We start from the raw sequence: 16,079 nt of genomic DNA, 5'->3' as shown, positions 1-16,079 counted from the left end.
ATTAAGTTCACGTTTTATGTATAATCTGAAGAGTTCATTTCTGTAAACCTTTTAGAACTGACAATTGATGTTTTCATTATTGTGTAGACGTTATATATCTGTATAGAGTCGAATTTTATGGCATTCACTCGATAGTTTGTTTTTTATATTTTTAAGCACTAAATGCCAGCATAGGTTTACACATTTTCATTTAAAAACAATTTGTTCGTTTACATGCTGTCTCACACATCGCACACACACCCGCTATTCAGTTCACTATTTTGTTTGTTAATAATTGCACATAATTTGATTATGAAGTTGGACCCTGAATATATGATTTCAATTACTGGTAGATGTTTGTTTGAACACCCAAAAAAATCTTGCTAGGCCTCTGGTGAAACTGCATGTAAACAAACAAACAAAAAAATTTCTGGATAAAAGGTACAAACTTATGCCGGCTTTTTATGCTTCAAAAAAAATAAAAAAAACTATCCAGTGATTGTCATAAAATAGACTATGATGCCCACACAAAAAAGTAAACATCGATTTTCAGTTCTCAAATATCACAATCAGGCATTAAAACTTTTGTATATTCGGTCCTATTTATAAGTCTGGCAGTCCAAGCTTGAATTTGTTTGGGCGCATTTTCATGCATGCATGCAGTAGATCGGTTGAAATTTCTCCCATATTTGCATCCCAATTGTAAGTTTCTAGTCCCACAGTCGAGAATTTGTTAATTCTATAATCCGTTTTTTGATTCCATTTAATGTCACGAGGTTGGCGATTTACTTTCTTCGCTTACTGTACACAAATCTCAAAATTGAATGAATCAGCAGCGTTCGCACACGGTGCGGTCGAAACAATGTGGCCTGAGGGTGTAAAGATAGTCTGGAAGTCTTTGAATAAATTAAGGCATGTTTGAAAAACTACGGTACTTGGTACTACTTGCAATCCCCGAATCTGCAGTTATACTCGGATATTTATTCAGACTGTCAGACTTATTGTTTTAGCATATAGGCTAAGCAAATATAATAGATTAATCTTAAAATTAAAACACGTAAGACCGAAAGTTGAGTGAAATGTTTTTGGAATAGGTCTAGTGATTTATGTATAGTTTTATTATTTATGTAATAATTGGAGGTATGATATTTTTGAAAGTTGTAAATGTGTGTTGTGTGATTATTGGATTATTACCTCGATATAGACTTTATTATACCATTATAACACTAATATCAGAATATACGATATCTTATATATCAGTATATAGTCTTTTTTAAAACCCTAATATCTGAATATTATTTGCTTCTTTACAATACAGCTGTATCTAGTATATCTATAGACTAAATCCAGAAATCTAGGAGGTTTTAATTTTTTGGAACTCACAATATTTCCATACTGCCATAAGAAGCCATGAATCTAACAACTGAACCGTCATCAATTGAAGATGATTTCAACTATGGAACAAATGTCAAACAGGCAACCATGGGTGTCAGGCTTGGTAAATCACTTTTTGAAACTATGTAATGAGATTTATATGCTTGTACACTGTATGTATACCAATAAAACGATAGGCTACTTACTGCTCAGTACTCAGTAATAGTGGGTATACTAGGATCATTTATCGGATATTATGAGTATTTGCTTGATGCAAGTGCATTTGCATTCACTCGTAAGTAAAAGAGGTTTACCTACTTCTCAGCGAAGTCACAGTGACCACTGAAATGGCCAGAGCTACTGAAATCATGCAGAATTATAGTAGTGCATTATGCTCAGATGCTGGAAGACTCGTATACCGACTTGGCTCCGGGGTGCTGGACTCATCGTTGCCGTGGGGTGGTTCACGTAACTGCTGGTCAGTTACGCCTTCCTCCACTGTCAAGTCCATGCTTCCGAAAACAAATAACTGGCCAACTAATCCCATACCCGACATGGACTGGTAACTGGATGAGAGGCCGTGGTTCACCATATGATTAAGCTGACTAATCGGTTTTCCTCTCCCCCAGGATAAATATGTAAATCCTCCTGAATCCTAAGACGAACGACTCTGATCATTTCGATTCTGTTAAATTAGCCAATTTCACTAATTTTGCCATAAACAGATAAATTGACTATAATATCAAGCGATAGGCAGCCATGACACCCCGATTTTGTGTTAACCTAATATTTTGACAGGATTCCTCAGAAAAGTCTACTGCATCTTGACTGCTCAACTAGCAATAACAACTGTGATGTGTGCACTATTCATCAGTGTGGATACGTTGAAAAATTTTGCTCAGAACAGGTTTGAAAATGAAATTTGTTGTACGCTATGTCAAACTTTTTTTGGCCGAAGTAACTTTGAATTTTATCGTCTTTATTTTATGATAATGTTATCATTTTTTCTTGTTACTGACAGGAAGCTGGTTTGATTGGTAACAAAGTTATTAAAAAGTTTCTTCTCACACAGCTATTTTGTTTTGGCTGTTTGTATGTCTGAAATTTTGTGTGTGCCATAATTCGCGAAGTAATGCTCCGTATAACTTCCGTTTAACACTTCATTATTCATAAACTATGTGTGTAAAAATATGATAAGTGCAATTGCAATAAATATGTGTGCTTCTTAATTGAAACTTATCAGTCACCTAAGTTGACTATATTTTTTTCACTGTTGCATTCTTGCACTAAGTCAAATTTAATTCATATAAATTGAATATTTCTATGAAGAATAAATTGATTGAGTAATTTTTAAGATTTCGTCATTTGAATACACATTACTTTTTATTTCAGTCAACCTGTTCTCATTGTGACAATGGTTTTATCAATTGGATTGATATTTGCATTACTTTTGAAAAGACATGAACATCCTACAAATATGTATCTACTACTTGCATTTACACTTGTCGAATCCTATACTGTTGCTACATATGTCACCTTTTTCAAGTAAGTGTGCTTTTATTGGGTTAGTATAGTTTAGTACCACAATTACTTTCGGTGGGCGTAGCATAATTTTGCATATGTTATTCCTAACCTCCACCTGACTACGCTATGCAAAAATGATGTTTTTACGACATCACAATCACGTCATTCAGCTTGCCAAAATATAGCTTCGATCTACGAAACGGCATCTGCGCCGACGATGAGGAAGTCACTATATGCCAGCGGTCTTTCTAATATCGGGATCGTCTGCGTGTATTGGACGACCATCCGCACACTTTGGAGGTCTTTATTACACCACTGTGACGTCGTAAGGACATATTTTTTTGTTGACGTAGTCAGGTGGGGGTTAGGAATGGCATATGCAAAAATTGCAGGCCAACTAGAAGTGCATATTTTGTAGTTTAAGTAAAGTAAAAATTAAATTGACACTCTGAAACATTTAGAGATAATAGAGTTCAGTAGTAACTATACTTTTTCATCAATTTAAGAGTGGAAATTGTTCTACAAGCATTCATCCTTACCCTGTCAGTTTTCTGCATTCTCACATCTTATACTTTACAAAGCAAGAGGGATTATTCATCTTGGGGAGCTGCTCTCTTTGTTGGTTTATGGGTTCTGGTTGGCACTGGAATTTTGCAAGTGAGTATCAATAAGTGAGGTGAAGTGACATTGACAAGTTCCATTTTGCCAGTTCCTGCATTTTAGCCCCCTTATCCTGTGGAAGGGTGATTGTGTTTGGAGGGTGATAATGATTGCTAGACTCTATGTTCACTGGACAGATGATCGGTAATAGATCATCCCAGTCCATTAGCATGAATAATCATAGTTATTCTGCAGCAAGGTCTTCTAGCCCTAAATTAGATATACCAAACAACTCGATGTCTCCTAAAATCTGAGCCACTGAGTCAGTGTTGTGAAAACTAGAAAATAACTACCATGTCAAGTGGCCTGCGCAATCATTCGTAAACTACATTCAGTCATAAAGCTTGGGCAACCCCTTCTAAAACCTGATCGGAAAAACAGGCTAGAAATTGTGGCATTACCAATTCACTATCAAGTAATCTCATGGCCTTTCTTGCCCAAGGCTATGAAAATCTTTTCTCGCTACAGATATGAACATAGCGTTGACATTTCTTCTTTGTATATATCTTTTTATTATCATGTATAATTTCAGTGTCAAATCGTCAACTTAAAATTCGCATTCGTTTCAAATTATTTTAATTTAATATAATATATTTCATATTTATGTGAATTGATATTTTTAGATTTTCTTTCACAATGACACCTTCGAAATGTTTTGTGCTAGTGCTGGCGCCTTATTGTTCTGCATGTTCATCATTTACGATACTCATCTTATCATGAAACGTCTTTCTCCTGAGGAATACATTGTTGCATCGATCAATCTATATCTCGATGTCATCAACTTATTCATGGAAACGCTTCGCATTCTCAGCAAAATGAACAATAAATAGGTTTTGATTTAGGTTTTGTTTTCAATATTCAGTGATTATGCATAATTCATACTGTTGTTATTGAATAGGACTTGCAGAGTTTTTCTTTATCTGTCTTTATCTGTTGTTACTTAAATGTTGAACCTTACTTATGATACTCAGTCAGTGAAACTTGGTAAGCTATATTTTCTCAAGAATATTGTTATATTTAGTATCAGAAACATATCAAATTTATTATAGTCCTTTGCTTATTGGCGATATTGCTTGTTATGTTAGCATAGGTCAAGCCTGTCAAGATATATTATGCCATACTGTGAATGTATGATGACGAACTTTTTTTAATTAATGTCTACTCTACTGCTTAATTTAGATGCTTGTATATTGCATTAGTCTATGGTGATTTTATTCAAGTACAAGCTAGTTATAATGCAGCTGCAAATTCCCATACTATGAGAGTTTAGTTTCTGATGATTTTAGCACCTCAGGCGCTTATGACGTTTTTGTTAAAGTTATCTTCTTAGTTTGGATGGAATCATTCTCACTTAATCAATTTTTGAAACATATTTTATCAATTTCATGAAAAGAAAAGTGCATATTGTTTTTTGCTGATTTTGTATTTCTTTGGGCACTTTGAATCATTTCCAGATTAGGAATTTGTGGTCAATTTGCCACCATGAATATCGTTAATTAACAGTGCAATAAAACCGGTTTTTCAAGTAAAATTAATTTTCTCTAAGATTAATCTATTTTTTTCAGAGAATATTATTAGCTTCGTTTTTATTTGTAGGTAATATAGAGTAAAATTTCAACTTATGCTGTGTCTTGACAACAAATATGGTTTTTGTCATGTATCCATTATCGTTGGAATATCGATCACAAACACATTTTTTTGGTTTTGCATACTGTATGAGTGTAATCCAATGTTTTCCTAGTGCACCGCTTGTTTACGCCATTCTTTTGTATTTGCTGAATAGAGTCAATACTATGAGATTATTTAAAAGTTGTCCTTATTAATAGTTTACTTGCCATAGTTTATGTAGGGATGCCTTTTATTGATGATTGAATAAGTGACAGTCACCACAGTCTGTTTCTGCGGTTACACGTTTGTTTTAAAATCATAGGTTTTATGGATGTATATATATGTAAATCGGTTGAATATTATGTGTGACACAGAGAATCGACCAGATTGTTTGAATATATAATGATTATAATAATTGCATTGCGTCCATTTTTTTCTTCAATTTAAGTCGACTGTCAGTGGATTAGGACATTGCTCGGGTCGTTTCATTGTTTCATTGTTCCAGCGTTTGGACCATGCTCGAAGTCGCAATTCTGGTTCACCAGAACCCCAGGATTGTATCTCGTGGTGGTAGATCATTTGTGAGAAGAATGCTAGTACCCCAGCTGGTTTGTAGTATTTTAATTAAGAAGCAATACAGTGATTTTCAACCGGTGTTCCGCGGAACACCGGTTCGAACGTCATTCGAATAATATAGATGGAGTCGATTTGAAAACGGCGAGTGAGAGTTTTGGAAAGTCGGTATAAAAAACTTGTAACCAGATAGGAAGAGACAGGCCATATTCCCTTTTAATAGACTTTATCTCGGCGTGTATTTTTAGTGATCCCATTCCATTCTTGGCCAAATAATGTTTCAAATATGTGAACATTATACTCTACCATGAATGGAGTCATCATCGGAGTTGATTACATTCGTTGCATTTTGAAGCTTTTCTTGCAGTAATAATTAGGGCGTGGCATCATCAAAATCGTCAAGTGAAGAGTTGAATTTGCATATTCCGTAAATAAAATTGTGAATTTGTAGGTAACGATTTTAGCTATGATAATGGCCGCGGTATTGTTTTGTTGGAAAAGAAAACGTTAAAACTCGAGGTGAATAATTCTAATCAGCGTCTAATCAGCACAAAAGCAATTGGGCAAAAAATTGTTTACAATTTTTTTGGCATCAGGTCGCGCATGTAAGATATCGTTAAAGAAGTGCTCTTCATCGTCATCTCGCCTAATGACCACGTAGAAATGCCTTTATTTCAGCTTTTAAATCAACATTCAGGATGTCATTAACATCTGTCGCCGATGTGAACGCATATTTATACCAAAATATGAAACTTCGATCTTCGCCGATCGGCACGAATTAATACTTGCGCACAAGAACAAAAGCGGTAATATGAAAACGTTCAGGGGGCAAAAAAGTAGCGATTATGACGAAATTAAACAGTAAAAATTGCTTTGCTGCCAATGATTCTATTAATTTCCAAATCGACCTCCGACCTTCTGGACTCCTGTTGCGTATAAAAAAAAAAACGCGAGAAATTGAGAGCCGTTGAGAAAGAGCTGCGTGTTTGTCTCTCCTCAATTACAGAATAAAATATTTGAAACTCATCGAAACAGACCCAAATATCACACTAAAATACCATTTCTGTTTCTAGCTACCGTAACCATAGTATTCATAAGCAAACTTGCAAAAACATTCATTTATACCGTACTTTAGCTCTTGTAGCTCTGAATCGGAATGTATCACGTCTTTTCCTAAAGTTGACAAGCTATATTATTGATTTCGTTATTTTATTTTCATGCCAAAATGATCGACGTCAGTTAATTGTATATTATAGTTTATTTCCAAAAATTTCGTTTGGTGTTCCGCCACAATATCAGATTAAAAAAAGTGTTCCGCGGTACAAAAAAGGTTGAAAATCAATGCTCTATTGCGTGGTTCCCAATCATTCATTGCCCGCGGCTCTTTCTGGATGGAAGCTTTCAGCACTCGTACCCTCCGCACTCGTTCATCATTCCAAAAAACATACATAAGTCTATTGTGTATTTACCATATTTTATGGTATTCCACTATTATAACAAACACAAACCAGAGGCTAGAAAGTCCAAGGTAATTAATATATAACCAATTGCAAAAATTAGAATTCGCAGAGCACGAAGTTACTTGGTAGATTCCAAATTCCATTATGAATCCTGATCAAACAGCTCATATACAAGAAAGTTAAAACACCCCGTGACTGAAAATAAATTAACAAGGAATTTTCTTTAAAAGGGAAAAGTATGCAAACGAGACGGCGTTTAAAATCATTTTGGTGCATAGTTTCAATTGTGTTCAATTCGGTTTGGTGCACACCCTACTGCAGGGCAACTATTTGTCGCTCGCGGGCCAAAATGAAGGGTTGCAAGTCATTGGCGGGCCGCACATATTTTTAGAAAGTTGAAAAACGAACCGATGATACTTTTTATAATAAAAATCAAGCAGTGATACATCTCTCGAATGGAATATAGATTTATTTCCTCATTGCATTGCATCTCAAAAAATTATATTTGAATATTTTCGGCGCCATTGAACCCTTTACCTTTAGGATCGACTTTTCTGCTTTTGTTGCCATTTGTCAAATTATAATTAAATTATAGGCGAAGTTTATACTTGATAGATTAAAATATCATTTACTCTCACAATAAATTTTGTTACGTAAAGAATATAATCGTCAAAACAGCCGCTTTGTTACTATAATTTAGTGAAGCGTCGCAGGCCGGATTATATTACTCCGCGGGCCGTAGGTTGCCGACCCCTGCCCTACAGCCTCCGCCGGATCCCTCGTCTATATAGTCGGTTACGGCGTTCCCCACATAACCAGGCGAGAAGCCGTGGTTCGACATATATATGTCTGAGTCTCCACATCGGTTTTCCTGCCCCCGGATTAAACATGACAACATAAACAAATAGTCTATCTTCTGTAACTATGTAATTTTGGTTTCAGTAGCTTATATCTTCAAGGTAACAATACACGTTTGTACTGGATTGTTTCCAATTTTCCGCGAAGATCTGAATAAATCTTTAACAATGCAAATGACAAACTGGAAAATGTGGCAGTCTATTGCACTGTTATTATTTCAAAACTGAGTACGGGAAGATCTCATGAAGTATAAATCTTTCGAAGCATTAATTGACAAGATTAATTGATTGTCTCTTGAATTATTGGACATGTAGTGGAAATAACGATCGTTTTGTTGTTATGTTGTTTTTGTTGTTCTTTGACACGTTTTTATGAAATCGCTTTTCTTTTTGAATACTGGACCAATTGCTTTGAAATTTTTAGTGGTTAGAATAGACTGTTTCTCTAGAAGGCTATTACTTTCATTTTTCGCTATGACGTCATCAAAATTATGTGGCTCAACGTGTCCACATATTTGAGCAAAGCCCTCTTGTTGCCAGTAATTTTCTAATTATTTATGATGTATTTCGCTAACGTTACAGATGAATAGAAACGATGTAAATTTATGGGATACGATTATTTCACTAAAACGTTGACCGGCCTGCACAAACTCTGTTAATCTGGTTAAAATGGTTTGTACTGTTTCATGTTAATCACGTCTGTATTGTTTGGGATAAAATGTCCCGAGATAAAAGTTCACGGAAAAGTGCGTTGAGATATCTTATTACCGTATATATATTCCTAAAACGTTTTTCAAAATATTAGGTTGAAAACTAATAATTATAAAACTAATGATTAAAATAAGTATTTCAACAATGAGCAGGTATTACAATTTGATCACTGGATTTATGACACATGAAAATATAATAAAAAACGAATTCAAAATGTTCGCAAGTTTGAAAAGAATGATACAACGAATATTTGCAAATGACAGAAGTTTGTGATGTAGTGATAATTTTTAGTGATTGTGTGATACTACTATCTGAATCTTGATGGAAATGAACCGGGATCAACGGATATATTTTTGTTGTAACTGTATAAAAATACTTCAATACACGTTTTTAACTCTAAACAGACCAGTTGTCCGCCAACAACCTCGTTCGACTCGTATACAACATGATTCTTGATATATATAGTACATATATGTATACCAGTACATATCATTTCAAAACGAGAAATTGCCTTATTAATAGTTTTTCATGTGTATATCTATATTGAAGAATGTTGTTTTCTGAGGACCATCCTTGGTAAACCAGAAAATCCAGAAGCGGTCATCTTTTGATCAGTATCAATAGCATGAATGACTCCGATGTACTATTGTTTTCTGAGATAATGTTTCTGATTATGTTTGTAGGGCGTGAGATATTACATGGAAGAGTTTCAATTACAAGACGGATATATCTTAATGTTTTCTACAATTGTCCTTGGTACATAATAACATAATTATTGTATTCGTAATGGCGTATTGGCAATTGTCTCAAAACTGACTCGAGTGATTTAAACCAATTCAGGCGCTTGCTCGTGACATAGTTAATTATTGCTCGTAGAATAGGTTATCTTTTCTTGTTTTATGTAGCAAATTCACAAAAGGAGGGGTTATATTTGACAATAAAAGCTAGATTATATAGGCTGATGTGATGAAAAATTCTGCGCTAAAATAGTAAAAAAGCAGCTAACATCCGCGCATCTTTTTTCTATACAACTAAACATAGGTTTGTGGAAATTTTGTATGAATTGCGCCTTATTCCTAGCAAATATATACTACGAATTTTACGAATAACTATACCTTATAATCAACATACCGCGAACATTTATGGTAATCTACAAGTTCTACAACAAGACACACACTTGTACAAGCTTAGTAGAGGTAAATGCTGTACAATGGACTCTGTTAGTGTATCAGCCGGTGGCCGAGTAGCTAAAATTTACATGCATGGCGAAAGACAACGTAAAATTACCTCCATGAAAAATGGACTTGAATCTAAAAGATTAAATGCAATCAAACGACAAATTGAAGACGACAAAGCTACGGAACGATATTTATGGGAGAGGTAACTTACAGAATTACATTTCTCTCCCCAGAAACATGTGAAATTAGAATAGACTGAAATGATTATCATTGCGTGATCTAGTCTAGATTCTAGAATTTCTCCGTATATGTTTTGCAGAAGTGCAAAAAAGATATTCCAATCAAACGATGATATCAAAGCGTTTCAAAAAGCGTTACTTCAACGCATCACTGTGGTTAAAGAGAAGAGTAAAATGTCCGGAGAAATAAGACCACTAATAAATCTTGGACGGTATGGTGGAGCATCGCTTGATCAGATCAGAAAAGAAAGTCATAAATACAAACCTATACGTAATCCCGAGCAAAGGCGATTAATCAAAACTCGAATTTTATTGGAACAAGTAAGTTACCTTATCTTGCTCTGCATTGAAGGTATACTTTGTGAAGTTTTACTTGTATATATATTGGTATGAAGTGAGTTTAACTGTTTTATTGAACACCAAATTAAAAAAAAAACAGTTTTATATTAAATGTGGGAACACTTTCATTGGACATTTAAAACTTGTGTCTATAAATTTGAGCAAACTTTTGTATTTATATAATCGTCGGAATCGTTAGACTCAGAAACAACACTAACATAATTATTTAGGTACGAGAAGGCGGATTAATTTGGCTGAACACCTATTTGAAGAATTACATAATCAAATTCGTTTGTCATATTACTCGTATATATAAATAAATACTCACCTGCCATTCAAATTTAATCTGAAGAATAATACAGAGATATGTTCTTGTAATTAGTTTTAATCACCAACATGCTTTCATTATTCAGGGCAAACGCAATGGACAAATCAAGACATTCCGCTCTGACGTTTTGGGTGATGTTACAGAAAGTATTTTACAGGTTTGTTAACTCAGCGACTATTTAATAATTTGTTTGGGCAATCGCGTAATTCAATATGGTCCATTCCTTTTCTAAATGTCTGATAAATATATATATGACTCGTCTCGAACAGGTATTGGCTAATATTTGAATATATCAAATGTGCTTCGACGACGGAACTCAATTGATATGTAGCATTATTATGACAAAGCACCGACCGACCTTGCGTTCCAACAGAAAACACAAAACATTTTCATAAGCTTCAATACAGAATAAAGTAAATTACAAAATGGCTCAAACTTTTGTGTTTGTCATATTAATTTTCAATTTCATTTAATCGATTTTTCAAAACAAACCGCATTTTTTATCTTGTAAAAATTGACATAAATAATCATCATCAATGCAAAATATATATGCAGAAAAACGACCATTACATTTGCTTTTCAACGGGTATTATTTTTCGATTTTCGTTTTAAGATAAATCTCCAGACAACCATCTTTATTCGATAGAAACAAAATAGGAATGTTCGATATACAAGCATATTTTCAAATAGAATACATACGATTGAAAAATAAATAAAACACAACTGAAATTATATATTGACATTCAATTAATATTTACACAATCGCTTCATTCAACAGCTCGAGAAAATTACGAAGCCTCCTAATCCCGTGCAAAGAGCACTGGACGTCGCAAATCTTGAAGACGTTGAAGAGGCGGATGAAGAGTCGTTCAGCAGACAGGTGAGCGTCGTTGCTGCGGCTACATAAGCATCGGAAGTTCCATAATCTTCATGTAACAAATTGAAACAATGAATATGTCTGCCAGACATTATGTTGTCGTCCGTAGTATTGAAATAAAATATATACAAAATTTGAGAAGCTCTGGCAAAACTAAGGTGCCATATGCCTGTGGCAACGAACGAAAATTGTAGTACGTATTCACAGATATATATAATTTTATTGCGTAGTAAGACTCAATCAAAGGAATTTCAATCGACAGAATGTAACTTCATATTTCATCAAGAAGAGTACGTTTCAATGGCTTATTCCATAACATATTTTCTTTAATATGCATAATTTTTAATATATACGTGTTAGCAGGTTTCTGCTGTTTCACGTACCGAAAGAGAAAAATTTGTTGTTCGACGCAGACGACTTCTTTTGCCTCCTGTTCAAGTATCAAGAACAATGCAACCAAATGAAAATTATTACAGGCAAATATCTGCACATTATAGAGAAATGAAATCTAATCTCACGCGAGAACATGCTGGAGAGGCACTAAGTGGTATACCAGAAGAATACGTCCGATTAAAAACAGGTAAAGCGTTTATATGAAAGCATAAATACAAGACCTACGTCTAATTTGACATTAGCTCGCAAGCTTCAAAACTTGGAACTGGTATTCGATTCTTGTTACGACGCAATGCAATTTTCCGATGCAAAGCATGAAGAATCATCTTTACCCCACATATAATTTCAAAATTATGAATGCCACACATCGATGGGTTGACATCGAAGTTGACAAAAAATACATACGCTCTTGCGCTTTGTCCTATACCTTTAGTCACCAAAACTTTGACAACTTCTGTAGGAAAGCTTTCGTACCGGTAAGATCAATTAATTAATCAAAGAAATCGGAGTAGGTAAATTTTGCTTAAATTTAATACAAAACGATGTCGTTCTTTTAATTTTATAGACATTCCCATCAAGGAACTAGTAGAGCGGAGTGAGAAAAATCATATAATAAATGAAATAAAAAGTGCACGAAGAAAATCTACCTCGAAAGAACAACGGCAAGCCAGCTCAAGAAGGAGATATTACGAATGGGATTATACAAAACCTCTTGGTCCGGTGGCCGAGGGAAGATATTTTGCTGAAGGGAAGAGGTTCTGGAAACCAAAAGAAAGTGTTGTCATGAAACACATGCAAAAGGTTGTGCTTCCTAAAATAGTATAGCAGTTTTTGGTATGCATTTTCTGCAGTTACCAAACTCTGCCTTGCGCAAAATGCTGTAATGGGAAAGTGTTACATTGTATATATATGATTATCCTTTTGCGCTTCTACATTAGGATCATATATCAGTGACCACGAGAAACCCACTTGTGAGTATTCTCAACCAGTTGATTTTCCGGACACGACTACCTCCATTAATATCTTTATAGCCCATATTATTTCAACTACATGCCCCAATTATGGCGTCTATGATCAATGCTATATTCTTTAATATACTGAATATAAGCATAATTTACTGTACTGCCTGTACTGTGTGTTATGCTTTATGATTGAGTGTACAGAACATGGGCCGTCAATGAGAGTGTCAGCAATGGTGAACTAATGTTTTTCATCAAAAAACGATGTTGTGTTAATGAATATAAACGCTTGTAAAATATTGTCTGTTTTCTGTGTGAAGTAGGTGGAATGATAGTACAGCTAGTACTGCAATATGTATGTGGTAATTGAGTGCGGGTTTGACAAGGAAGAGTTAATCGAGAGTAGACTATTGAATATTATGGTTTGGAATGAAAGAAACTAAGGACTGTGATAGATAGAGATTATAAACATGACGAGTGGGTGGGGTGAGGCGTATTATTAAACAATCAACAGCATAGTGATATACAGTGACTTGTAAATATATTTTACTTGTGTACACTGAATATAGACATTCTTTGTCGTATAATATAAAATGACCGGAGATTGGGAAGGACAGTCAGTATAGCCTTCAATGGATTTAAGTAACGTAAAATATGCGGATTTAGGCAGCGACGTTTCTTGCATACTTTGTCGTCTTCATATTTTCTTGTGTGGAAGGAAGTGTAGGTAATTCTTTAGAACTATGAAAAGGAAAAGAATATTCATTAGTCTTTATTCGATCACGCTTGGTATCGCAAATTCGTCTGGTGAGATATTACCGCCGACGTTGAGAAAAAATACGAATACACTTACGATGCTGAGGCAATAATTAAATCACGTTTTTTTAATAAACATTCAAATCTAACTTATGTTATAGAACAGCTATTACACGGATTTGATATATATCAAAATAATTTCGAGATAATGTATATTAACGAATATAGAATGTTACATGTCACCAGGTCATGAAGGGCGGGGACTGTCATTGTAGATACTATAAAGTTTGGTATAAACTTCGCGATAAACTTATTCTGTTTTTATTTGCAACAAATGAAATTGCTAAGCAATGAATGATTTTCCAATGGACAACATTTTTTGTTTGTAAAATTATAGTTAATTTCAGTCTCTATGCTCATAGCAATCGTATTCACATATTTTAGAAAGTATTTATAATGTTGTGATATTTCTAATTGCAGAAATATCGGGTGCAAGACTCTATAAAGCACGCACGGTACAAACCACTCAAATGCGAGGCATCTGAAAAGGCAACTTTTTAATAGGAAGTAATATTGAGCGGTTTCAATTCATTCAATAGCAATTGATTTATTGAAATCGTGGTTGCGTGCGAAGTGAATCGATGGAACCACTTTGATTCCTCATCTTTTATGAAATTGCAACGCCTGTATTTTCTCCAACTTGATTAGTTTTATTTATAATATAGTCTAGGACTATCTCTGTTTGTCTTTTGTTGAGTGTATATATACAGTCTGTAGTAAGAATTTTCATTTATATATTTGCAATTGAGAACTTGTACCTGTGACTCAAAGCTGTCGTTATATTATCTATAAATTCTTTACTAACTTGTGTTGTGTTGTGCAATATTATTTTTTACACTCGAAGATATATCACATTGGACAAGATACACACGAAAGTAAAATCAGAAGTTAGACGTTCGACTGAATGGTTAGTTTACACGTAGTCTTGTTATATTATATTAGTAAATATTACTCCTTGTCCTGTTAATAAATTTGATCAATTGAGATAGTGGATCAGATATAAATTTTAAGAATAAAAGTAAGCTTTGATTTAATTTGCTGGAATGTTACGTGAAATATCTACGCACATACATTATTTCGAGTAACAAATTTTAATATTTATTTTTTTCCAAAGTGGAAAAATGTGACACCACACCACAAACTAATAGTTGTCTCGTAATGTCAGTCGAATGGATGTGAAATGTTTGTCGAGGCAAGGCCAGGATTATTTGATGACCGTACATTTGAACCCATGTGTATATACGAGGGTTCAATCTATATGCGGGTGCTAAAACCCATGGGTTAGGGTTAGTATGGGTTCAAATATCAGCAAAACAAAAATATTTCCATAGGTGCAATAGTATGCAGGTGCAATTGTCGTGGGTTCAAATGTACGGGAACCGGATTATTCATATACAATTTTGACACCTTCCCTTTTTGATGGGAATAGTGTCATTGTTTCGAAATGATGGTATAAATAATATATAAGTATCCTTGTTGTTTTTGTTGAAAAGTAAATAGTGGTTGTGGTAGAAATTTGCTTAGGCTTTATAGAACATTGGCAAACGACTGTTGAGCGGGCCCATTTGAAACCCTTTCGCATGAAGCTACAATGAATTTTACTTCTACCGTTTTATAACTTTAAACCCAAAATATGAGAGCTGTGCGAATTCGTCTAAACAAACTTTGAGTTAAGGTGTTTGTTCAGTAGCAGTTATTTAGCACATCGCATTTGTGAGAAATTATATCATAACAATAGAAAGCTTTCTTTGTGATTATGATATCGATATAATAGCAGATCGAATGGAGTCTGCAAATATCGTTGCTAAATTCGTTAGTCAATTAAGTATGGTTAGCCGATTTCATCGTTTGGTTTATTATTACATACTAAAGTGCAGTGGTATCGAAAATAGATCTCGAATCAGTCGATATCAGATCGTTTGATATTTGGTATTTTAGTTTCATTTTCGGCCGGCTTCGCCGCTAAAATCCTTCGTTGGTGCGCTTGGATTTTCTATATCAAATCCTGTTTTCATTATGTTAATTGGTAATTGAATATCTCGAATTGTTCAGCTATTATCTATGAATTTTTATGTGTAAATAAGTTTGAGCGAATATTCAAATATTGATTAATTCTCCATCTCTTCTATTTGATATTATTATATTGAGTAAAAGTCAATAAAAAGTGACTACTCAGGCCTGACATATAATTAATTAGGTGTTTT

The 16,079-nt window shown here is 34.3% G+C and overlaps 2 protein-coding genes across 3 annotated transcripts; both read left to right on the top strand.

Moving 5' to 3' along the window:
- The first annotated feature begins 1,283 nt into the window (after positions 1-1,283).
- Positions 1,284-5,560, top strand: LOC120328444 (protein lifeguard 4-like). The gene is made up of 5 exons (XM_039394931.2): positions 1,284-1,477; positions 2,152-2,260; positions 2,746-2,898; positions 3,384-3,534; positions 4,161-5,560. The coding sequence occupies exons 1-5, from the start codon at positions 1,390-1,392 to the stop codon at positions 4,365-4,367; spliced, it is 708 nt and encodes a 235-aa protein (XP_039250865.1). The 5' UTR covers positions 1,284-1,389; the 3' UTR covers positions 4,368-5,560.
- Positions 5,561-9,737: 4,177 nt separating this feature from the next.
- On the top strand, positions 9,738-13,342 carry LOC120328524 (uncharacterized). Of its 2 annotated transcripts, none has more exons than XM_039395042.2 (6): positions 9,738-10,126; positions 10,244-10,484; positions 10,916-10,987; positions 11,609-11,710; positions 12,071-12,287; positions 12,666-13,342. In XM_039395042.2, the coding sequence occupies exons 1-6, from the start codon at positions 9,957-9,959 to the stop codon at positions 12,923-12,925; spliced, it is 1,062 nt and encodes a 353-aa protein (XP_039250976.2). In that variant the 5' UTR covers positions 9,738-9,956; the 3' UTR covers positions 12,926-13,342. The 2 variants fall into 2 exon arrangements, with proteins under 2 accessions (XP_039250976.2, XP_039250975.2); XM_039395041.2 differs by having other exon boundaries at positions 12,068-12,287.
- Positions 13,343-16,079: the final 2,737 nt, after the last annotated feature.

This window comes from Styela clava, chromosome 7, assembly GCF_964204865.1.
Source record: "Styela clava chromosome 7, kaStyClav1.hap1.2, whole genome shotgun sequence".
NCBI lineage: Eukaryota > Metazoa > Chordata > Ascidiacea > Stolidobranchia > Styelidae > Styela > Styela clava.
The sequence above is the reverse complement of the archived record's forward strand: the minus strand, read 5'-3'. Positions and strand labels throughout refer to the sequence as shown.

Coding starts and splice junctions, on each gene's coding strand:
- LOC120328444 (XM_039394931.2), top strand. CDS start 1,390: ATGAATCTAACAACTGAACCGTCATCAATTGAAGATGATTTCAACTAT. Junction 1,478..2,151: donor AACCATGGGTGTCAGGCTTG/GTAAATCACTTT, acceptor ATATTTTGACAG/GATTCCTCAGAAAAGTCTAC. Junction 2,261..2,745: donor AAAAATTTTGCTCAGAACAG/GTTTGAAAATGA, acceptor TTTTTATTTCAG/TCAACCTGTTCTCATTGTGA.
- LOC120328524 (XM_039395041.2), top strand. CDS start 9,957: ATGGACTCTGTTAGTGTATCAGCCGGTGGCCGAGTAGCTAAAATTTAC. Junction 10,485..10,915: donor CTCGAATTTTATTGGAACAA/GTAAGTTACCTT, acceptor TTCATTATTCAG/GGCAAACGCAATGGACAAAT. Junction 11,711..12,067: donor AAGAGTCGTTCAGCAGACAG/GTGAGCGTCGTT, acceptor TATACGTGTTAG/CAGGTTTCTGCTGTTTCACG.